The sequence below is a fragment of the Megalobrama amblycephala genome, linkage group LG17 (assembly GCF_018812025.1).
Source record: "Megalobrama amblycephala isolate DHTTF-2021 linkage group LG17, ASM1881202v1, whole genome shotgun sequence".
NCBI lineage: Eukaryota > Metazoa > Chordata > Actinopteri > Cypriniformes > Xenocyprididae > Megalobrama > Megalobrama amblycephala.
The window spans coordinates 42,263,667-42,288,434 of record NC_063060.1 but is presented as its reverse complement, the minus strand read 5'-3'; the positions used below and the strand labels follow the sequence as shown (position 1 = coordinate 42,288,434).

The 24,768-nt window shown below is 35.9% G+C and overlaps 1 protein-coding gene across 2 annotated transcripts in view; it reads right to left on the bottom strand.

The window, feature by feature from the left end:
• Window positions 1-24,768, bottom strand: part of LOC125250293 (cadherin-2) — a 214,817-nt gene that overhangs the window by 10,292 nt on the left and 179,757 nt on the right. For both annotated transcript variants that reach the window (XM_048162811.1, XM_048162810.1), the window contains exons 7-11: window positions 13,852-14,108; window positions 11,917-12,053; window positions 4,337-4,458; window positions 1,554-1,671; window positions 874-1,182 (exon numbers count right to left, since the gene is read on the bottom strand). In XM_048162811.1, coding sequence (XP_048018768.1) covers window positions 874-1,182; window positions 1,554-1,671; window positions 4,337-4,458; window positions 11,917-12,053; window positions 13,852-14,108 — 943 coding nt within the window. The remainder of the gene's footprint in view (window positions 1-873; window positions 1,183-1,553; window positions 1,672-4,336; window positions 4,459-11,916; window positions 12,054-13,851; window positions 14,109-24,768) is intronic.

The following is a 24,768-nucleotide window of genomic DNA, read 5'->3' as shown; positions in this document are numbered from 1 at the left end:
CCAATACAACATTTATAATTATTGTCAAAGGTCTTTATGTTAAAGTTTTTCATCTAATATTTATATTTTACTTCATGAAAATGATTTTTAATAGCTTTGATTTTAGTTTTAGTAAACAATAACAATACTGATACAGATAAAATATTTTCAACTCAAATTTGCTCTGCGTCTCGATCCCGATGACCCTGTGTTTATTTTGCTAAAATGACCATCTGACTGTATATTATCTCTTAATATATGGAAGTTAAAGGTGCAATAGGTGATTTAAATGAACATTTTACTGGTTGAAAATCTCCTCGTATCCTGATAGCTATCACTAAGTTAAATGGTATTTTTATAAATATATATCGTCTATGAAAGGCGTGAGACCATAAAATGTTCATTCAATCTTTATATTTGTCCAAACATAATATGATGTCCTACCTGCCTGTCAGCGTATGTTTTTACATACCCTCGCGCACCCTGTTCGCGCAGACATCAGACATCAACACCTCGTTTCATACTATGCAGATTTTATGTAGACAGACGTCAGTCGCGGAGCACAACAAACAGCAGCCGCCTTTTACATTTCCTACTGAATCAAAACAACGAGCTTATGCCGCGTTCACACCATAACTACCATGAGATGGCAACCCATGATGTTCAAACCGGAGCTCTTCACATTCTCAGGCTCGGAACTATGCGTTTCCATGTCAGCAGTATCAACACCGAAATGAATCTGCAGCAGCGTGTGTGTGCGAGTTCATGTGTTTTGGGGGAGGCGTGGCTTTGGACGGTGATTTTCAGGGAGAGTGGGATCATATGCTTTCAATGCTAGCAGGCTAACATTAGCATTTCCCAGATCTCCTACTGCACCTTTAACACTAAACTTACCCAAAAGAGTGGCCACACAGGCTAAAATGGCCAGCAGGGCGGCAGTGCTGAGTCCAGGGGAGGGCAAAGAGGAGTGCTGGGGCAAACAAACCGTCTCTCTGTCCCACTCCGCCTCACTTTGCTTCTCTTTCTCTCCGGCCCGGGCTCCACCTCTCAGACAGGGACACACGGACACTGTGACGGTCCCGGTGCTGGTCAAACCGGAGACCCCGTCCCTCAGGACCAGCGGGACATAGAGTGTGAGGGAGGAAGAAGTAGAGCGAGACAGTGTCTGCAAAGGTGACGCCAACACCAAACTAGCAGTGGGGCCTAGAAAATGAAAGTAATAGTAAAGAAATGTTGATACAGAGGAAAAGGGGGAGCTTTTAGATCAAACTGAGCTCGATGGAACTTTAATTTAATTGAACTCAATCGAGTGCAATTTAATTCCATTGCTGCTCGTATAACATTTGTACAGACCAGTGAGTCCAAATGCAGCATAAATGCCAGAGCACATTTCGTCTGTGTGTGCCGGGAGAAGATAGATGTGGCAGAGAAGCAAAAGCAAACAATGGGGAAAACAAAGGAGCAGGGCACAAAGCAGCCACACATTGCGGTTGCAGACACAGACTAACGGATCAAGAGAGACGCTGATGCAGACGGCTGGATGGGAGAAACAAATTGTGGAAGAAACTGCAGACCTCCACTCTCCCTGACGCTGAAGTTAAGGGCAGCTTTGGAGTCCGGAGGGATGTTGAAATGGACGGTGCTGTCATTTCCTCCCTCGTCTCTATCAATCGCCCGCAACACCTGCACCACCTGAGAAAATGAGATAGGAGAAAGATGGAGAGAGAGAAACAAAATAAGGGGCAGAGCCAAATGGGAGAAAGGAGAAGAGAGCGAAAGAATAATGGAGAGAGAGGAAAGATTCATTAAAAAAAAACAACAACCTGATGCACATTTTAATCTCAGATATCAGCATTAACCTCGCCAGCACCTTTGCAAATAGGTGACTTGAGACTGATTAGCCCACACTGCGCAGTCAAACAATAATTAACTCTGACCGAGTAGCGAGCCTTGGGGAACACCCAAACATAGACGCAGCTTTAGCATGTTCTCCAAAAATGAGGCGCTGACTCCAGAGATCCACTTAAACTAGAAATAATCACTCGATGGGCCTCTTTTTGAAAAGCTCCCCCCACACATTAGGGAAAAAGTTCAAACAAAAATGAGCCGTGTGATGCAGATCAGAGCTGCGGGTTAGGCGGTTATGCTGAGGCATGAAAAAGGGTGTTTTTTTCCTGTGATTTCAGTACTGCAATGAGATAATGTCAAGTCACATTAGTAGTTTTCAGAGTCTTGAGGGTCACCAAACTTTCCTCGCCATAATGTGACTTGCGGTAGGAAGTTATGCAAGCTTCCAGTTGAATAAGCAAGCAGACATTTAGTAAAAGCTTTTATCCAAATTAAATTACATTGTGTCCTAACAAGATAAATCGACATTGTGATCTCTTCTGTCTCAGTCAGAGTTTTTGTCATAACCAGTTTCAGTCATGACAAGTAACAAGCAAGACAAGAGTTTGCTGGTCATTCGGTTGATACGTGTTTGCTTCATTGCGTTTTGTAGCCGTGCTCACGCTGAAACTTCATTGGAGCGAAACGGCACTCCTCATATATAAACAATAGTGCAAAAGAAAAAGTTAAAGCTTTTATTCAAGACTGGAAGACTGGAGTAATGGCTGCTGAAAATTTAGCTTTGCCATTTTTTTTCAAAAAGTTATATTAAATTGTGATTCTTGGCCAAACAGTTCAGAAGTTATAAGCAAAAAAGAGCCATTTTCATTTCTCCTGACCACTAGGTGGCACTGCGCTGTATTCTGACCAAAAAGCGCTGTGGCGATAAATGCTGCATCCAAAATCGAATACTTCTCTACAATATAGTATGTGAAAAACAGTATGCGAAAAACAGAGTAGAGTATGACTTACTACTTCCGGTGAGATTCTGAAGTGCGCCTACAATGGACACTTTACTATCCCATGAGGCCACGGGAGAGGATTTGTGAACGGAGTTGAAGGGATGTAACTGACGCTGGTAGGTCATGTGACAGTAACAACATGGCAGATGTAGTATGTCCGAATTCATTCATACTACACGCTTTCGTACTATATAGAACATACTTTCTCAACGTTTAAATGTAGTACCTACTCAACAGTACACGATTTCGGACGCAGCTTTAGCCTCACATCCATTTTGTTGTGCTCTTCTTTGAATAGTTTTGTGTGTTATTTGAGAACAGTTTGAAAAAAAGTCAACTCGAGTTCCATAACTTTTTGTCGGCATGGTCTGAAGATGATCTGGTTAAATTTTCATGAAAATTGGATCAATGGTCTAGGAGGAGTTAGAAAAATTCAAAATGGCAGAAAAATTCTTATGATGGAAAATGACATTATCTTGAGTCAAGGACTCAGCAGAACACCTTTATTTCTAGCCCTTATGGTTCAAATGTTATTAGCATAAATGTGAGAGCAAATTTGGACAGATGGTGGCGCTAGAGGGATTGAGTTAGAGACTCCAAATTCACTATGGTACCAAATTTCATAACTTTCCCGCAAGCAGTTCTGTGGACTGCCATAGACTCAATAGCGGAAGAAGAAGAAGAAAAAGTGGAAGAAGAATAATAATAAGAACACTAACAATTCTTCGGTGCTTGGCCCCTTAAAAAACATGCCGTGTGATGAAGCATGTAAGTCTGCATAGTTCACATGTAAGTACATCCAATGTTGTTCCAGGACCAACAAGATTGATAATAACGTTGATCCAGGAACTACTTGGCGAAATCACAATAAGCTTTTACAATGACCACAAGCTGCGAAGACAGCAGAATGATAAAGACAGGAGAAAGGACACAAGCTGTGACAGTTTAACAGATGCACACCATCCAATTAAGAATTGAAGGAAAAAACATGAGTCAGGCAAAAGAAAAGAAAAAGAACAAAATCATGGAAAGACAGACACTCGAAATGCATGAGAGGCAAAATGGATGAAAGTCAACAGACCAAAAGATGAGCAGATTATAATGTATATCTATAGAGAGGAGATGAGAAAGCATGACGCATCCTCTAAATGGGAACAGCAGTGATTCGGCTGCAGGGTAACGGCAGAACTAATCAATCAGCGTGCAGGCAGTAAAAATGGACACACTCACAGATGTGCACAAAAAAAAAAAAAATTCATGCACCACCAAATCTATATGAACACAAAGAACGTGAGTCAGTGAGTCTAAAGGCCTGAAGTGTTGAGAAAAGGTAATTAATCACACATAATTCATCTGTGACAATTACCTAATTGCAAAGCTTAACAAAAGGACTCTAATTAGAGCACTTCCTGTGCTTTTACATTTCTGTGGAGTAACGAATTAAAAAGTCAATGGAGACAAGTACGACCTTCCTTGCACCCATAATAACACACGGCTTGTCGTCTCACCTGTCCAGTGGAGGCCGAGTCACACATGGCCGTGTTGTACTGCCTGTCCAGCTCTGGAGCATTGTCGTTTAAATCCAGCGTTTCTATGGCAACTACCACTCTGGACACCTGGCTGGGGTTATCTGAGGTAAGTGAGAGAGCAGAGAAAGCAAGTCACCAAAAATACACATGCACGACACAGCTGGAGTGGCTTTCTTGAGGTGTGCTCGCCATTAGCCTGGGCCACTGAAGGCAAATTGTTGTCTTGTAACGTTTATCACACATTTCCATGTGCACGTCCACTTTTTTGAGAAATCATAAGCTGAATGGTGACAATTTTCATACAGTACAGAGGCAGTATTTTAAGGCATTGTATTGCAAAAGGTAACAGCTTCACACGTATCCTTTACAGACAGTACAATTTCATAATGCATTGCGGCAAACTTTGAAAAATTTAAAATGAGTGCTATCAAAATTGGTGCGTTAATGCATGCGATCAATTTTTTCAGTTTAATGCATTAAAAGTATTTAACACAATTAACGCAGCATCTGTATATTTCATCATAATTTGTCTAGCATTACATTATACGATCAGGCTCTTATTCAAACAAATGCTTTTAAACCATTCAAGCGCCATAAGACAAACGAAAACGTGCTGTCTGTTAATGTTGTGTCATATGACATACACACAACTCGTGTTCACAGAAAGATGCGCGCCAGTATCAAGTTCTCAATTGCGCTTGAACAAACAACAACACACAGAATTATGACAAAATGCCCGTTTTGTTGAGTATGCTCACAAGAGCATTCTTAAATGAGTTAAATGTCTAAAAGGTGCTGTAGAACGTCTTTTTAAAAGTTGTAATATAAATCTAAGGTGTCCCCTGAATGTGTCTGTGAAGTTTCAGCTCAAAATACCCCATAGACAACTGCATCATTAAATATGCGCCGACTCAGGCTGCGGCCCCTTTAAATTCTCGTCCCGCCCCCCGAGCTCGCGCTTGCCTTAAACAGCATAAACAAAGTTCACACAGCTAATATAACCCTCAAAATGGATCTTTACAAAGTGTTCGTCATGCAGCATGTCTAATCGTGTAAGTATGGTATTTATTTGGATGTTTACATTTGATTCTGAACGAGTTTGATAGTGCTCCGTGGCTAAAGCTAACATTACACACTGTTGGAGAGATTTATAAAGAATGAAGATGTGTTTATGAATTATACAGACTGCAAGTGTTTAAAAAATGAAAATAATGACAGTCTTGTCTCCGTGAATACAGTAAGAAACGATGGTAACTTTAACCACATTTAACAGTACATTAGCAACATGCTAACGAAACATTTAGAAAGACAATTTACAAATATCACTAAAAATATCATGATATCATGGATCATGTCAGTTATTATTGCTCCATCTGCCATTTTTCGCTGTTGTCCTTGCTTGCTTACCTAGTCTGATGATTCAGCTGTGCACATCCAGACGTCCTGCCCTTGTCTAATGCTTGAACATGAGCTGGCATATGCAAATATTGGGGGCGTACATATTAATGATCCCGGTGTTTGGTGTTTGAGACTCACTGTATGTCATTTCCATGTACAGAACTCTTGTTATTCAACTATGCCAAGGTAAATTCAATTTTTAATTCTAGGTCACCTTTAAATTAACTTAAAGGTGCAGTGTGTAAATTTTAGTGGCATCTAGTGGTGAGGTTGCAAATTGCAACCAACGGCGCTTACCCCTCCCTTTCAAAGCACATAGAGAAGCTATGGTGCCTGACACAGGACAAAGATGTCATCGAATGAGATAGCAGAGAGTAGCCAGTCAAGCAATGAGGTTTCTTACTTCAAACAATGAACGGCCTATGCTTCTAATAACGGCGACTACTACTACTACTACTACTACTCTTTCGTGCGTATTCAGCGTAGTAACGACGCAAGCTGCCTCTGAAAACACCAACAAAGAAGAACAACAACATTGTGATGAAATGCACTCTGTAGAGCAGTTTGTCCATTTAGGGCTACTGTAGAAACATGCCGGTGCTAAATGGCGATTTAACATGTAAGGGGACCCGTGGTGTATGAGATAGAAATGTCTCATTCTAAGGTAATAAAAACATAATGGTTCATTATGTAAAGTCTTTATAGTTATGTATATTATACTGCATTTCTGTCAATAGATCCTCCTAAAATTTACACAATGCACCTTTAAAGAGTTAAAGAAAATGTCATGTTCGGCAGCGGCAGCTCTTAAAGCCACAGCAGGCTAATAAACCAGTTGCTGTGATGTCTGTCATTAATGTTGATCAAAGAACAAAGGAAACAGAGAAAATTGTAGTTTAATGATGTTTAATGCAATGAAGAATTTAAAGAGATTGATAACTTTATTCAATTTCAGTGTATTTCCTGTTAGACAGAAGGCCACAGGTAAATATGACATTTATATAATGGGTTTATGTGAAGATTGTTTTAAGTTCACTTAAATTAAAAGTTTTTTTTAAGCCTAATAAATGTTGAAAATACTAGCTTTTAGTTATACTGTAATGTTGAATGTCTATAATTAATGTTTTTAAAACCAGTATTAGTATCAATGATACTGGCCTTCATTCATAAAAAGACACCATTAAACCAATATTTAAAATATAGTTAATATATATAAGTATAAGTTGTTACTACATTAATTTGGAGAGTATTTTATATATATTTATATGAAATTATTACAATATAAAAATATTAAAAACTCCAATGGTTTTTAATCGGGATTAATCATGATTAATTACAGAAAAAAATGTGTGATTTAATTAGAGAATTTCTTTAATTGATTGACAGCACTATTAAAAAGTAATAGAAGAAATTTTAAGTATATTAAATGTATATTTCATTTGATACAGAAATGAATTAATAAAAAAACTATTCAGTGTAATTAAAAATGGATTATTTTACCCACTGTGACTTCAAAATCTAAGTAAGTTTTAAATCTAAATAAAAAAATACAGTGTTGTTTGTCCTATAACACTGAACCCTCAAATCCTATGATTTAATTATCATTCATATCATGTTTTTCTTTTTATCACTATTGATTTTCTAGTTTATACGTTTTAACTTTTTTAATGGCATTGTTGTTATCTATTTCTGGGTCTATTTTGATTTTCTTTGTTTGGTTTTTAGTTTGGTCAGTTGCTTGTTCTTGCCTGTAAAGCACTTTGAACTGCATTGATTTGATTGGAAAAGTGCTATATAGATAAAATAAGATTTCAGCAGTTACTCTTCATATTCTAGACGAATGGCCTGTCGTGACGAACAAATAGCTTTCAGTAGCTTTTAATTCAGATAAGATTTCAGTCGGCATTTTGATACAGTATATCTTGAACAAACTCGATGGATTGGTGTGAACCTAAAAAGAAACTGAAGCATTCTGTCTTTCTCATTATAATTCAGTCCCACACACTTGCCTGTGGTTTGGACTGCTTTCACACAAATGTCTTGGACTGCATCCACACACACACATGACATGATGTTGTGGATTAGTGCCCACTGCTTCACATTACTGGGAAGAGGCTTTGCCTACAATAGCCATCAGGCCTCCCTGAAGCTGCTTAGACCTACTTTCCATACAGTAACACAGCACCATAGATGCTCTACTAACACGCTATCTCGCTGAGCAGTTCAAATTCAATGTATGTTTAAACCATGTTTAATCCATGCATGCGTAAAGATCATAAATAAAGGATAAAAAACACAAATCCATTAAGTATCTGCTACTAATTTTAGCCATAAATATTCCATTCTTATATGAATGTCATAAGCCAGATTTAAACTTGTTAGCAAAACTAAGTTGACATTTTCAACCAGTTTTATGAATTACTGACCTAATGAACAGCATGCCACACTGACCAATGTCCAGGTCACTGTATCTCGAGAAGTTATGAACTATAAATAACAATGCTAACATTTTCCAGTAGCTCAGCTGTTTTCAAAATAGTGCAGCTTTTTCTGCAATGTCTACTTTTGAAACATGTAGCGGTGTAACATGACAAATCACTGTTTTTAATGTCAAATTATATTGTGCACACAGCTTTACGGCCGAGCAAACTGAGGCATTAATCTAATGTGCTCTCCTGAACTGTATTCTCTCTCAAATGTAGCAGTGTTGGGAAATCATTTTACTGAATTAAACTTGAAAAGTATTTTTTTTTTTTTTTAAATACTAGAATTAAATATTTCTCTATAAAAAGAGGCAGTGATTTCTGCAAAAACACATGAATCAGTGAAACGTTTGTTTTGAACTGGTTTATTCCCATGAAATATCCAAACAAACCAAATTTAAAAAGAAATAAATCACTGATGTTTGCCTCTATGCAGCAGTGTTTTCATTTATTGAAATAAAGCAGAAATAAAATTTAAAAAAAATATATATATAAAATTATAAATGTTGCCTTGACAACTAACTGAAATAAAAGTGAAATAAAAGTAAATTAAAGCTACATAGAATTATATATATGACAAAAGCACATTACAAAATTATTAGAAAAAAAGAAAATTAAAATGAAAATTAAATTAAAAATATTAATACATACTATAATGCATAAATACAAGCATATGTACTTTATACATACTATAAAGTACATAAATAATACTAAAATAATTATGCTGTGTAAAAGTCACTGCATTTTTTGTTTTAGAAATATTTAGCAATATTGTAGTTATATTGTAACTATATTCTATTTTTTTTTTTTGTGTAATGCTGTCAACCCAATCAAAATTCATTTATTTACTTATTCAGAAACGTCTGAGCTCTGATTAAATGATATAAATGGATATTTATTAGGGCTGTCCACAGTGAAGCGTTAACACGTGTTTAATTCAAAAATCCTTAATGTGTTATAATAATTTAACGCAAATAAATTACTGAAGCACATTAACGCAATTTATGTCACGCAGTTAGATGATCTTGGGAGTCGGGAGTTTTTCACACTGAGCATCTTCAATGGCACAAGTAACTCTGGTAGGTGGAGATTTCTGTTCTAACCCTTTAATAAGCTGATTTCGCTTCTCTGTTTGCGATCAGATAAGCCACTAAACTCTGCGAAAGTTTTCAGTCCATTGATTAGTAAGCTAATTAAGTCAAACAATCACTCCAAAACAGTGCTAAGGTCAAGAAAACCAGGTTGATTACATCATCAAATCTTGCGTTTTCAGTGAGTTATTCATTCCAGTGTGTGTTCAGCTTTAAAACATGAGCTCGGTCATATTCAGTGATTGTTTCTGAAGAGTGTGAGCCCTCATGCATTGCGCTGTGTGAAATACAGACTGAACAGAAGACTGCTGTAGAACCAGATGATACAAAAACTGTGTTTCTTGACTGGATAAAGCAAACCAGCGTCTCGCTAGTAAAGTTGTGATGGATGAGGATTGCAATCAAGGTAAAGATGATTGCGGTGACGTACAGGAGTCGTACAGTAAAGCGTCCGAGTCCGTTATATTGATGCACAAAACAAACCATGTATGTGTGATGTCGTTGATGCACTGATCGCACATTGTGTTTATGCACAGACACATTTCAGTAGGCTACATTCACGTTGTTTCCACACATTCAGGATAATGTTTGGATTTATCATGTGTATGTTGCCGTATTTAGTAATTCTGAAAGGATCCGTGTACTGTAGTAGGTATACGCAGCCACTTCAAGGGGGTTGGTTTAGTTTTTTTTTTTTTGGCACCTCCATGTGGTTCTGTCCGGTATCGCTCTAAGCTCTTTGTTGTTTCACTGTACACATACTGTACACTGTGAATTCTGAAACTTTATTTTCCTGTAATGTTTTTTTGTTTGTTTGTTTCATATATGCTTTGGTGTGCATAAATTTATGAACTATATGGATGCCTTATATCAGTGTCCTTTTGGAGTCTCCAAGTGTCCCTGTTAGGAAAAACACCTAAATTTACCTTGAAAAAAGCTTGCAGAAATACAGTTTTGTGTGAATCAACCTTCAATTTGATAGTTCGTTTGCTGGATATAGCAAATTATGACAAATATATATATATATATATATATATATATATATATATATATATATATATATATATATATATATATATATATATATATATATATATACATACACAGTGGGTACGGAAAGTATTCAGACCCCCTTAAATTTTTCACTCTGTTATATTGCAGCCATTTGGTAAATCATTTAAGTTCATTTTTATTCCTCATTAATGTACACACAGCACCCCATATTGACAGAAAAACACAGAATTGTTGACATTTTTGCAGATTTATTAAAACAGAAAAACTGAAATATCACATGGTCCTAAGTATTCAGACCCTTTGCTGTGACACTCATATATTTAACTCAGGTGCTGTCCATTTCTTCTGATCATCCTTGAGATGGTTCTACACCTTCATTTGAGTCCAGCTGTGTTTGATTATACTGATTGGACTTGATTAGGAAAGCCACACACCTGTCTATATAAGACCTTACAGCTCACAGTGCATGTCAGAGCAAATGAGAATCATGAGGTCAAAGGAACTGCCTGAAGAGCTCAGAGACAGAATTGTGGCAAGGCACAGATCTGGCCAAGGTTACAAAAAAATTTCTGCTGCACTTAAGGTTCCTAAGAGCACAGTGGCCTCCATAATCCTTAAATGGAAGACGTTTGGGATGACCAGAACCCTTCCTAGAGCTGGCCGTCCAGCCAAACTGAGCAATCGGGAGAGAAGAGCCTTGGTGAGAGAGGTAAAGAAGAACCCAAAGATCACTGTGGCTGAGCTCCAGAGATGCAGTCGGGAGATGGGAGAAAGTTGTAGAAAGTCAACCATCACTGCAGCCCTCCACCAGTCGGGGCTTTATGGCAGAGTGGCCCGACGGAAGCCTCTCCTCAGTGCAAGACACATGAAAGCCCGCATGGAGTTTGCTAAAAAACACACAACAACTCCGTGACTGTTCTTGAATGGCCCAGCCAGAGCCCTGACTTAAACCCAATTGAGCATCTCTGGAGAGACCTAAAAATGGCTGTCCACCAACGTTTACCATCCAACCTGACAGAACTGGAGAGGATCTGCAAGGAGGAATGGCAGAGGATCCCCAAATCCAGGTGTGAAAAACTTGTTGCATCTTTCCCAAAAAGACTCATGGCTGTATTAGATCAAACGGGTGCTTCTACTAAATACTGAGCAAAGGGTCTGAATACTTAGGACCATGTGATATTTCAGTTTTTCTTTTTTAATAAATCTGCAAAAATGTCAACAATTCTGTGTTTTTCTGTCAATATGGGGTGCTGTGTGTACATTAATGAGGAAAAAAAAATGAATGTAAATGATTTTAGCAAATGGCTGCAATATAACAAAGAGTGAAAAATTTAAGGGGGTCTGAATACTTTCCGCACCCACTGTATATATCCCATTGTATTCATTATATAATTATAGAATTAGATAATTAACCTGCTTCACTATAGTTAGCTACGTTTATTTGTAGTTTGTAGTGTAGCTAACTACTTCCTTGACACTGTGTGTGTGTGTGTGTGTGTGTGTGTGTGTGTGTGTGTGTGTGTGTGTGTGTGTGTGTGTGTGTGTGTGTGTGTGTGTGTGTGTGTGTGTGTACCTCTCTGTGTGGCAATGATGGTGAGATTATGCCACTGCTCGTGCTCTCGGTCCAGCTCTGTCACTGTAGTGATGAGCCCAGTGTCTGGAGTGATCCGGAACAGAGCTTCTGGGTCAGACTGAGGATCGATGGAGAACCTGAGGGAGATAGAAGACATAAAAAAAGTCAAATGGAGAAGGAGAGATGTGTGGCATACACATGAGGTAGGCAGATGCATAAAGCCCTGGTTAATCAGACAATCTGTCATTCAGGAGCTGTTTTAGGCCCAGCGGCAGGAAACAAAAGAGCCATAATTGGCAACGTAAGAATCCTCAGATCCCTAACTAGGCACTGTTGAAGTAACTGCTGCTCAGATCATTGGGCTTTTCTATGTAGAAGAAAGCAAACATGCCCTGTAACATGAATACCTAGATTTCTGTGATAACTTTATGATGTGTTTTAACATAGAACACTGAACAGCATACAACCATAATTAATTAATGACATAATGGTTCAGTGGTTCTGTTCCAAACCCTAATGAGCTGCCGTTAGGTATTCCAGGCATGTTCCTGATGTGATGGCTGTTCCAAACAAAAGGCAGCAAAATTATGATGCCTTTTTAGATTCCTCATTAGTGCCAAATTTTAAGGCAGTATGTATCTTTTGTGGGAAATACACTGCAATAAGCGAAAAAATTTCATCCAAGATGGTGCATAGAGCCATTTTACTCAGAACTTAAAGTATTGTTAAATACTTTCACCTGCACATTCAGTGTATTGATCGAATGTACTGTAGCTTGTACACCAGTGGTTCACAACTAGGGGGCCTGGGCCAATTAAAATGTGCTAAAATGACTGAATGACTTATTTTAAAGGGTTAGTTCACCCAAAAATGAATTAATTACTCACCCTCATGTCGTTCCACACCCATAAGACCTTCGTTCATCTTCAAAACACAAATTAAGATATTTTTTGATGAAATCCGAGATCTTACTGTCCCTCCATTGACAGCAATATAATCAACACTTTCAAGGTCCAGAAAGTTACTAAAGACATCGCTACAACAGTTGACATGACTGCAGTGATTCAACCTTAATTTTATGCAGCGATGAGAATACCTTTTGCGCGCAAAATCAAAACAAAACGAATGACTTTATTCAACAAATTTGTCTCTTCCCAGAAAAAGTATTCTCGTCACGTCATAAAATTAATGTTGAACCACTGTGGTCACATGGACTATTTTAAAGATGTTTTTACTACTTTTCTGGACCTTGAATGTGGTAATTAAATTGGTCTATGGAGGAGTCGGAGCGCTCTTGGATTTCATCAAAAATATCTTAATTTGTGTTGCAAATATGAAAGAAGGTCTTACGGGTGTGGAACAACATGAGGGTGAGTGACATAAATGACAGAATTTCCATTTTAAGGTGAACTAATTCTTTAATTAAGTCCTTTTTTTCATCTCTGAAGAACCAGTTTTCCACAGTCTAAATATATGAGGTGACTTCATTTAAAAAGTGTGAACTGTATACTTGGAAAAGTCATGTAAATAAAGAAAATCTTAAAACTCTGTGGGCAATTTTATAATGAATATACTTCTTTTTTTTTTAATTATGCCAAAATCTAAAATATTTCAGGAAGAAATGGTGAGTAAAAATATTTTTAAAAATCCTTAAAATCTAGAAAATGATGAACAATTGGTAAAGACATGGGGCCTTTGAATCATTTTGTGGACAACAGGGGATCTTGTAGTCAAAAATGTTGAGAACCACAGCTGTTCACTGAAAATAATTTGGTGTAGAAACAATTTTCTCTCAGAAATTGCTCGTAAATTACACAAATAATTACAAGGAAACGGCAAATAACACACTGAATTAAACGTGAAATTTTGAAAACTGAAATAGTATTTCTTGTCAAATGTACTCCAATAATAAATAAACAACTGTTTAAAGCGTACCTGATGTTGTTTGTGAGCCCTGTATCTGGGTCCACGGCACTGATCCGCCCCACTGTGCACGCCGGTGGGCAGTTCTCAGACACATCCATTCGGTACCGTGCCCGTGAGAAGCGAGGGGGCTCGTCTGCATCCAGCACAGCCACTCTGATCGAGGCGCGGTCTTTGAAAGGCCCACGCCGCAGGAATCGAGGGTCAACGATGGGATTCAGAACCTCCACTGAGAAAGAGTAGGAGCTACGGCTCTCGTAGTCCACCGCCTGGAGATCAAGCAAAAACATCAATATGAACATAAACCTAATGACAAGACTGCATTGCTCATACTGCCCACGTGAGTGCCACAGCTCAACATAGCACACTCTGACTAATCATTGATGGATTATTAAACGGGTCTATTGGGCATCTGCTCGAACCAGTAGAGGGCCCTGGTGAACTGCAGAAACAGCAGTGTTGTTATTGTTAAACAAAACTACTAAAATTTAAATAAAATAGAAATATTAGATGAAAAACTAAGAAACAGAGAAAGTTATAAATTAGAAATGCTGATGTACTTAAATTGTTAAAAATGAAATAAAAAAGCTAAATACAAATATAAAAAAAAAACAAAGGCAAAAACTGTAACATAATTACAAAAACATAAATAAAACCTGAAAAAAATGGCTATGGCTAACAATAATTATTATATAATATTAATCAATATAATAATGTATAAACTATATTATATATATACATATATACTCATTAATAATAAATAATGTTTATTAACAATAATTGGCACAAATAAAATTCATATTTTATGCCAATAACAGAGCAATTTCAAACAATAAACAAACAAAATGTGTATGAATACACAGAAATAATTGTCACAATAAATATAATTGATTCATATATTATTTTCAATAGTTTATCAATAATGCTGTTCAGTATGAGGGAAAAATAAATGGATACTGTAAGCCAGAAAGTTTAAATTATTATATTTATATTTGCTTATTCAAACTTAACAAAATGAAAGTTAAAACCACAATCAACATAATCTCTGTGTAGGACAATATAAAAGAAAATCAATTCACTTTCTTAAAGGGTTAATTCAACCAAAAATGTCCATGAAACTACCACTTTGACACTTCAAAAAGTTCATAAAGAAATCGTAAAACTAATCCATATGAATTGAGCGGTTTAGTCCAAATTTTCGCTTTTTATTATAGGCTTAGGCTTTTATGTGTGAATAAAAGCTAAATTCAATATGTTCGTCATATAAAGTGATCATATAAACCACTCAATTCATATGGATTAGTTTCACAATCTCTTTATGAACTTTTTGAAGTGGAACTAACCCTATAAATGGCAATAAAATATGTGAGAACTGAACTTAAATGACATAACTGTGAGTGAAGAAAGAGAGAAACCCATCTGCTACGATAATACCTACTCAAATTGATATGCATTTGATGATGTTGTAGCTTGTGTTCATAATGTGTTTCTACGAGAGCAACTGCATGACCTGAAAAGGCTATTAAACGACAGTTTCTGATAGTAAATAATAAACAAGCCAGTTCACTGGGTGAGCCTAAAAAATACAATGCTGTTGAAAATGTGTTGGCGGTGGATCTTTGACATCCAATTTAAACTTGGAATGAGCAGTAAATAAAAGTAGATCGCTCTGACTATAATCAATGAAGCTGTCTACACCTCAAGATAAGTGTTGTTGAGTTGCTTCCTACAATAATGCATGAGCAGGGCATGTCAACGTCATACTCCTCCTCTACCCACAGTGACTTTGCTTTTGAACTCAAGCCACTGTGGTATTTCATGAACTGTGCCATTTGACAGACTTTAATTACTGGGTTTATCATCACAGTCTCTTGAATTTCAATCATGCTCTTTGATGAGGTTGACTATGCTAATGCAGCAGCAAGATCCAGCATTTATTGTATTGTGACGAGTCATGGGATCTGAATCTGGATCTCGCATTGGGAGGGTTGTGTGGGAAGCTGGCACACCAGGAATGGGTAATGGGCTGGTTTTGGCAAGAGTAGCTGGACAGGGGCTGAAGGGAGTCAGACATGACTGGCTCATTATGACAGTCACTTTTGTCATAAATGTTTTACATTCATCTGCTCCTCGCTATATACTACTACTACTACTACACACATGTTCATACACACTTTCCCACTCTCTAATGCAAGACAAAGTTGAGGTTGGAAGAAGTCATTGGGGTACACAATGTGTTTGGCCTCGGTTTCCTCTGACAGACTGAAGGACAGAATGAAAAGAGCTGAATTAAATTGAGCTGACTGAAGGGCATCGGGTCACTATGGACACTACAAATCTCTGCCTCTTTCCTTCTCACCAGAGCTGGACTCTTGATCTTGAGGACTTTCATAAACATGGTCTGGGACTCATTACTTGGTATCTTGGCCTGGGTCCCAAAACTACAGCAAATGGTTTTGGTTTATGGCCAAGAGACCTCAAGAAGTCATTCATAGAGGTGATAATTACCTCAACTCAAGATTACTGAAGTGAACAAAGAATTGGCATCACTCTAAGAAATGCTGGGTTATTTTTTTTAACCCCAAAAAAGCCTGCTGGGTCATTTTATTAGGTTATTTTTTTAATATTTTTACCCAGCTGCTGGGTCATTTTTACTTTCAATACAAATGATGAACCCCCTCACATCCCTACCCAGCAATTTTGGGTAGTCTGTGCTAAACCGGTTAAAACTGGATTTGTCAACAATCGTTTTGTGTTCTGTTCTGAGAGAAAACATCCTGAGGGGAAATTCCTGAATGAAATTAAGGTTTGTATTACATTATAGTCCTATCAAATTATTACTGTACAAAGAGGAAAACGTCTGTAGTCTCACATTTTGCCTTTTTGTTTACATGTATGCCGCAGCTAACATCTGCTTGGACTGGTTTGATGTCTTGGGGGAAATCGCGTTCTGGGGGAGGAGAAATGGGAACGCGGGGGCACCGCGATGCGACCGCAAAGGGCACTTTCACTTTCGTGATCAAAGGGGCAGGGGCATATGAAATAACAATCTTTTTAAATGGAAAAAGTTTACAAAAATATATATATAAAGAATAAAAAATAAGTCTTTGTTGAGTATCATATTTGAAACATGAGGCTTTTGTGGCTCATATAGTATGATATAGGAGAATATGAAGCTCACACTCGAGGAGGGAAAAAAAATAAACTGAGCAAAAATATGCAATTTTGGTGAAGTTGTTGATATTTATTTGGCCAAAAAGAAATCTGATTGCTTGCAATGTAGATCAATGAGATTTCACTTTATACTGTATCTCCCAATAACACATCTTAGTAAGATGACATTTAAATGCACACTATCAAAGCTCTGTAGTTGGAAGCCGTGATAATACAATGATAATTGAGAGATGTACAAATAAACATTCATAAAAAGCCTGATGTATCATAGTTGACACTCACATTTTAACAAAAAATGATGTACTGATAATCAAGTAAACCTAAGTTGCTATATAAAAATTATTCATACATTTACTTGGAATATGTGCATGAATAAAGAAGTTATTGAAGAAATTAATTCATACTTATATATTTTTTTTCAATAACTTACATTTGTTGATTCATATAGTGATAACGATGTATTGTAAAATCATGCAATTGTGAAAATGTGTAATGTGACATATTTTCATTTCCAATCATATGACATTTGTATTCATATTCCATGGTATTTTTTGTAAGATTAAATTATGAGAATTATGTGAATATTTGTGGTATGCTTTTTTAAAGCTTTGCATAGATTATACAGATCCTACAGGTACAGTTATAATGTTTATGTATTATTGTATATATTTACGTATATGGTGGTATAATCAGTGTCTATTATAATGACTATGGCAATAACCTGACATTTTTAGAATTATACTAAAAGGAATTTACTTCTAAAAAAAAAATTCAGATGGCAAAAGACGTAGTAGATTATGTGCAACAGGATTTTCAGCAAAGTTTTGATCATGTTGATAATTTAGAGGTCTTAAAAATCAAATACGATACAGTAGAATTTATAGGATTAATAATTAATACGCGTATAGATATTAATCTCTCACTTTTCTGCTAAAACAGCTTCTGCGAAGGCTTTTCACTAGATGTACCATGGCTGCAGAGGTTTGCTCCCATTGTCAGTAAGGTCATAGGCTGATGTTGAGCTATGAGGTCTGGCGTGTTTCAATTCATCTCAAAGGTGTTCAGCTGGGTTCAGATCTGGCCTTTGTGCAAGTCAGTCAGCTTCATCCAAACCAGACACAGAAAATCCTTCTTTATACACTGTGCACAGTGACATTGTCATTGTGTGGCTTTGTGGCCCTCCCCAAACTTTTACAACAAAGTTGGAAGCACACAACTGTCTGAAATATCATGTTGCCATAGCATTAACCCTTGTGCCATGTTGAAAACCCTGTAACACCTCGTGTGTTCCCGGTCAAAAATGACCAGCCTTTTAAAAATTGCTTGTAAATCATTCGTTATGCTATATTATCAACAAACATTGGATTCAATCTTTCTGTCAACTTGTTTTCTTTCCATTAGCACAGGTTAGCACCTTTTTGAGTGAAAAAAAGTGAAAAATATGAGTGAAAAATATGTCAATATTCAACAAAATATGGAAATAGAAATTACACTGTTTATCACACTATGAATCTATGATCTTCATAACTATAAATCTATAACCTAGCATGAAGAAAGATTTATAAGCTATTCTATAGCAAAAAGAGAGATTTATAAGCTATTTTATAGCAAAAAGAGAGATTTATAAGCTATTCTATAGCATAAAGAGAGATTTATAGGCTATTTTATAACAGAAAGAGAGATTTATAAGCAATTTTAAAGCATAAAAAGAGATTTATAAGCTATTTTATAGCATAAAGAGAGATTTATAAGCTATTTTATAGCAAAAAGAGAGATTTATAAGCTATTCTATAGCATAAAGAGAGATTTATAAGCTATATAGCAAAAAGAGAGATTTATAAGCTATTTTATAGCATAAAGAGAGATTTATAAGCTATTTTATAGCATAAAGAGAGATTTATAAGCAATTTATAGCATAAAGAGAGATTTATAAGCTAAAGCATAAAAAGAGATTTATAAGCAATTCTATAGCAATAAAGAGAGATTTATAAGCAATTCTATAGCATAAAGAGAGATTTATAAGCTATTTTATAACAGAAAGAGATTTAAGCTATTTTATAGCATAAAAAGAGATTTATAAGCTATTCTATAGCATAAAGAGAGATTTATAAGCTATTTTATAACAGAAAGAGATTTAAGCTATTTTATAGCATAAAGAGAGATTTATAAGCAATTCTATAACAAAAAGAGAGATTTATAAGCTATTTTATAACAGAAAGAGATTTAAGCTATTTTCTAGCATAAAAGAGAGATTTATAAGCTATTTTATAACAGAAAGAGAGATTTTATAAGCTATTTTATAGCATAAAGAGAGATTTATAAGCAATTCTATAAGCAAAAAGAGAGATTTATAAGCTATTCTTATAGCAATAAAGAGAGATTTATAAGCTATTTTATAACAGAAAGAGAGATTTATAAGCAATTTTAAAGCATAAAAGAGAGATTTATAAGCTATTTTATAGCATAAAGAGAGATTTATAAGCTATTTTATAGCATAAAGAGAGATTTATAAGCAATTCTATAGCAAAAAGAGAGATTTATAAGCTATTCTATAGCATAAAGAGAGATTTATAAGCTATTTTATAACAGAAAGAGAGATTTATAAGCTATTCTATAGCATAAAGAGAGATTTATAAGCTATTTTATAACAGAAAGAGAGATTTAAGCTATTTTATAGCATAAAAAGAGATTTATAAGCTATTCTATAGCATAAAGAGAGATTTATAAGCAATTCTATAGCATAAAGAGAGATTTATAAGCTATTTTATAACAGAAAGAGATTTAAGCTATTTTATAGCATAAAAAGAGATTTATAAGCTATTCTATAGCAAAAGAGAGATTTAAAGCAATTCTATAGCAAAAAAGATTTATAAGCTATTTTATAACAGAAAGAGATTTAAGCTATTTTATAGCATAAAGAGAGATTTATAAGCAATTCTATAACAAAAAGAGAGATTTATAAGCTATTTTATAACAGAAAGAGATTTAAGCTATTTTCTAGCATAAAAAGAGATTTATAAGCTATTTTATAACAGAAAGAGAGATTTTTAAGCTATTTTATAGCATAAAGAGAGATTTATAAGCAATTCTATAACAAAAAAGAGATTTATAAGCTATTCTATAGCATAAAGAGAGATTTATAAGCTATTTTATAACAGAAAGAGAGATTTATAAGCAATTTTAAAGCATAAAAAGAGATTTATAAGCTATTTTATAGCATAAAGAGAGATTTATAAGCTATTTTATAGCATAAAGAGAGATTTATAAGCAATTCTATAGCAAAAAGAGAGATTTATAAGCTATTCTATAGCATAAAGAGAGATTTATAAGCTATTTTATAGCATAAAGAGAGATTTATAAGCAATTCTATAGCAAAAAGAGAGATTTATAAGCTATTCTATAGCATAAAGAGAGATTTATAAGCTATTTTATAACAGAAAGAGAGATTTATAAGCTATTTTATAGCATAAAGAGAGATTTATAAGCAATTCTATAACAAAAAGAGAGATTTATAAGCTATTCTATAACATAAAGAGAGATTTATAAGCTATTTTATAACAGAAAGAGAGATTTATAAGCAATTTTAAAGCATAAAAAGAGATTTATAAGCTATTTTATAGCATAAAGAGAGATTTATAAGCTATTTTATAGCAAAAAGAGAGATTTTATAGTTACAGTTTACAGGTTTTTTTTTAACATTGATAATAAGAAATGTTTCTTGTGGAGCAAATCAGCATATCAGAATGATTTTTGAAGGATCATGTGACATAAATTCAGCTTTGATCTCAAGAATAAATTACATTTTAGCATATATTAAAACAGAAAACAGTTATTTTAAATCAGATAAATTCAGCCTTGGCGAGCATAACAAGACTTCTTTCAAAAACGTCTTTAGTGTGCAGTATACGCTCACATACACCATTACACACGCTGCTATGAATCTATAATCTGAAACAAGAAAGAAAGATTCAAAATTACTCAGGGGACAGTTGAAGGACACCGGTATTGAAATATAAACACAACAGGGACATGAAAAGAACAGAAATGAAAGTGAGAAAGAGACCAAAAAAAAAAGGGACAGAGAGTCAAGCCAAGAGAGAGGAGGAAGGATAAATGGAGAGAAAAGGTTCCTAACAGGATCCCATTAGAGGCCGAGAGAGACAATCTGTCTGAGGAGGAGAGACGTCACTTACACTGTGAGCACACACTCATCACCCCATCCCTTCCTCTCTCACATACTCAATCACTCTCTCTCCCTCCCTCCTTCTCTCTTTCCTCTCCCATCACTCGCTCTACGCCCCTCCCAGTCTGATACTGACATCTAGAATACACACCAGTCTCTCACTCACGCCTGTTTATAATAAACCTTCTGAAAAGACTGGACTGAAGTGAATTCACAGGCTGGTTTATGCTGCTTTTAGGCTTAAGTTTAGTTCAGGCTGGAATCTCCTCCTCTCTCTCTTGTTCCACTTTCCAGTTTTTCTTTTCAATGGCTCTCCAATGGAATAGCAATTATGAGAAATTAATTAGGCTCTCTATATGGTCCAATATTCAGCTATACTACATTACACTATATTCATAAATGCCATATGGCAGATCATATAACTTTTCATGCATTTGATCTTTGGAGAGATCTGAAATGAGAAACGCTTTTGAAAAAGGTCTTTTATGCTCAGGCTGCATTTGTCTGATACAAAATGCATTAAAAACAGTAAAAATGTCAAATACTATAACAATTTAAAAATGACTCATTTAATATATTTTAAAATGTGATTTATTCCTCCTGATGGCAAAGCTGAATTTTCAGTATCATATAGTCTTCAGTGTCACATGATCCTTCAGAAATCATTCTAATATGTTGATTAGTGAATATCTATGCTACATGCAAAAGGACAGTTTAAATCCCTACATTAAAAATGAAAATAATAAAGTTAATAAAGGAAAAACAAAAACTCAGTGTTAACAGATAAGAGGAACACACACATTCACTCTGAACATAGTAACTTGTTACTATCATTTCTTTATCCTGTAAATGTAAGAAACGTTTAATATGTAGGCTATATTCAATGACAAGCGGTTATCCCATTACAGTTACCACTCTCATAAAATACTTGAATTACATGTTGACTTTTAAACCTAAATTTGACATCCAACAACAGATATTTCAGCAGAATAAATAGAGTACCTCAGGGATGACGTGTTTTTGTAGGCAAAACCCGGAAGCGAGTTAGCATTTTAGGACTTCCGGTTCTATTGCCCCGAAGTCAATGGGTTTTTCGAATGTGTTTTTGCTAAATCTCCTAATAAGGTCTGTGGTTAACAAAGCCTCTAAATATTTTCACGTTTTGATCTATGACATAAATCACACCAGTTATAACCCGCTTGAGATTTTTTGAACCTGTCTTAAAAACGGCGAACAAATTGCTAAAAGGGACTACTTCCTTTGGCGGGACTTTAGACGTCATCATGACAAACAGGACATTTGGATAAGTATTCAGTCCCGGCGCCATGGGCGGGCATTGGGGGGCCTGGCCCGCCCTGTGAGTCACTAGTGCCCGCCCTGGACGAGTCGACAACTCCACGTCCCACCAACCACCAGTCCTTGCTTTTTTTTATCAATAGGCTACTGTCATCAAAAGTTATCGTTTTGTATCATAACTACTGGATAAAAATGTGTTTGATCTGATTTAAAAAAAATAAAATAAAATAAACGGATTTGATTGGTTTGTAAATATTGAGCGCGGAAATGTTTGGTTGTGTGCTAAGCATAGTGCTGCCGCAATGTTAGCGGTCATTTTTTAAACAACTGCTGAACTATCTCATGTGACAGTGACAGAGGATATACGGCGTTTCTTTAATCAAAGACCACCAAAGTTGGCAGGAGAGATCAGCGAGGTAATGCTAGGCGAAAGCCCGAGTGTTGCTGTGAGACTGACGCGCTTCTGCTGTGATATTTGTCTGAACTATTTTCGCTGCTAAAACAGAACAAAACAGTCAATATTGCGTCTAAAATGTAAGTAAATTCATATTAATTACTTGTTTATAGAACTGCCATATGAAATCAGTGTCACATTTTCAGTCGTGATGGTATTATTCGGCACTCTTGGTCGTGTGATGTTGCTTAACTGTATCATATGTCATAAATATAAAAACTCCACATTTTGAATGTTTACTGCAGTATTCAGCCGCGGCTCGTCTGGGTGGGGCATAGCCCAACAAAATATTCATCCAAAAATAGACTGAAATAATAATATATTGTAAATGTGTCCAGCATTCTGCAACAAATATTTTTCAGATTTTCTAGTCGTAAAGTGAGCAGGGTAGCCTATATTAAAATATAGCGCAAGGATTCGACAGGCATGAATCATGATAAGCGGGGCAGCCTGTCTCAGAGCCCTCCCAGCTCTACAGCGCCCCACAAATTTCCAATGTAAACCTGTGGTGAAAAATGGAACTGCAGCACCCATTTGAGCAGCCATATGAGCAGATTTCTGGCTGCCCCGCTTACTTCCACGTGCCGTTATGTCACGTAAACCTCGCTCCAGGTCAAGACAACATCAGTCCGTTTCACATATGTGTCTGTATCAGGTCAGTAACTAGTTGGCATGTCTGTTCTTCCTATGTGGAGTAGCATATTAAATAAATGAGAGGATAAACCCTTTAGTTCATGGGAATAGCTTCTACATACAGTAGTTCTGTTGTGTTTGTTTTATGTTTTTCTGAGAATAGACATGACTTTTTTCTTCGCTGGAATTCCTACATACCTTGTAACATCCTAAAACAACATTCGGACGCAATAAATACTACATTAAGGCAATTCAGTGTCCTAAAGTCTGTCAAACATAATTAGAGCGCCAACCTCAGGATGAATAACGCAAGGACATTAGAATTCTGCCAAAAGTGTGTCTGATGTGTGGATATAATGTGATAATATATGCGAATGCGATTAGGATATTTGTTATTGGCGTTTATTATAAACTAGCGCTAAGACCCAGAATCTGCCCTACCTAAATTAATGGCCAGGAGCCGCTTCTGGCAGTGTGTTAACTGAGTTTCTTTGTTTCTGCTGCGCTCAACAGTGCAACATTTTGTTAGCGTCAGTACATTACATCAGCCTATATATTATTATGCACTATCGATAATATCGATATTATTATGCACTAAGCCACTTAGACTAAATGAATGCAGAAGCATTATCGCATTTTGGTGATTCTCTAGTCATTTTTTGTTATTGCCGTTTTAATCAGGCCAGGCAAGTAAAATTCTCTTTCACTTGCCCCTTTAAAAAATCAACTTGTCCCGGGCAATGTTGAGCCCATGCGACGTGTGTTTAGTTCTTCCTCGTTTTTTTTTTTTTTTTTTTTTTTTTGTCCATTTAATTCATAATTAATGTTATTATGCAATAACGTTGATCTCATTTGTGCCCCCCTGAAAAAAATGTAATGCCCGTCCGTGAATTTGTGTCTGGCGCTGGGTCTGTAAGTATTCATACACAGCGCAGATCAATCAGCGAGCATGTTTTTAAATAAAGTTGTTTTTTTAAATAAAGTTTGAGGAAGCTTGGTGATGGTGACGTTGATCCACAACCATGGTGTGCTGTAGTCCGTTTATAGACTACTGTTTCTTATATCTGACGACTTTATTTAGGCTTCAAAATGTATAAATGTTGTGTTAACTTGTAAAGATTATCTTGATAGACAAAATGTGTAAGTGTCATAACCCTTTGTTAAACACAGAGCTTATTTTTTGCGATTT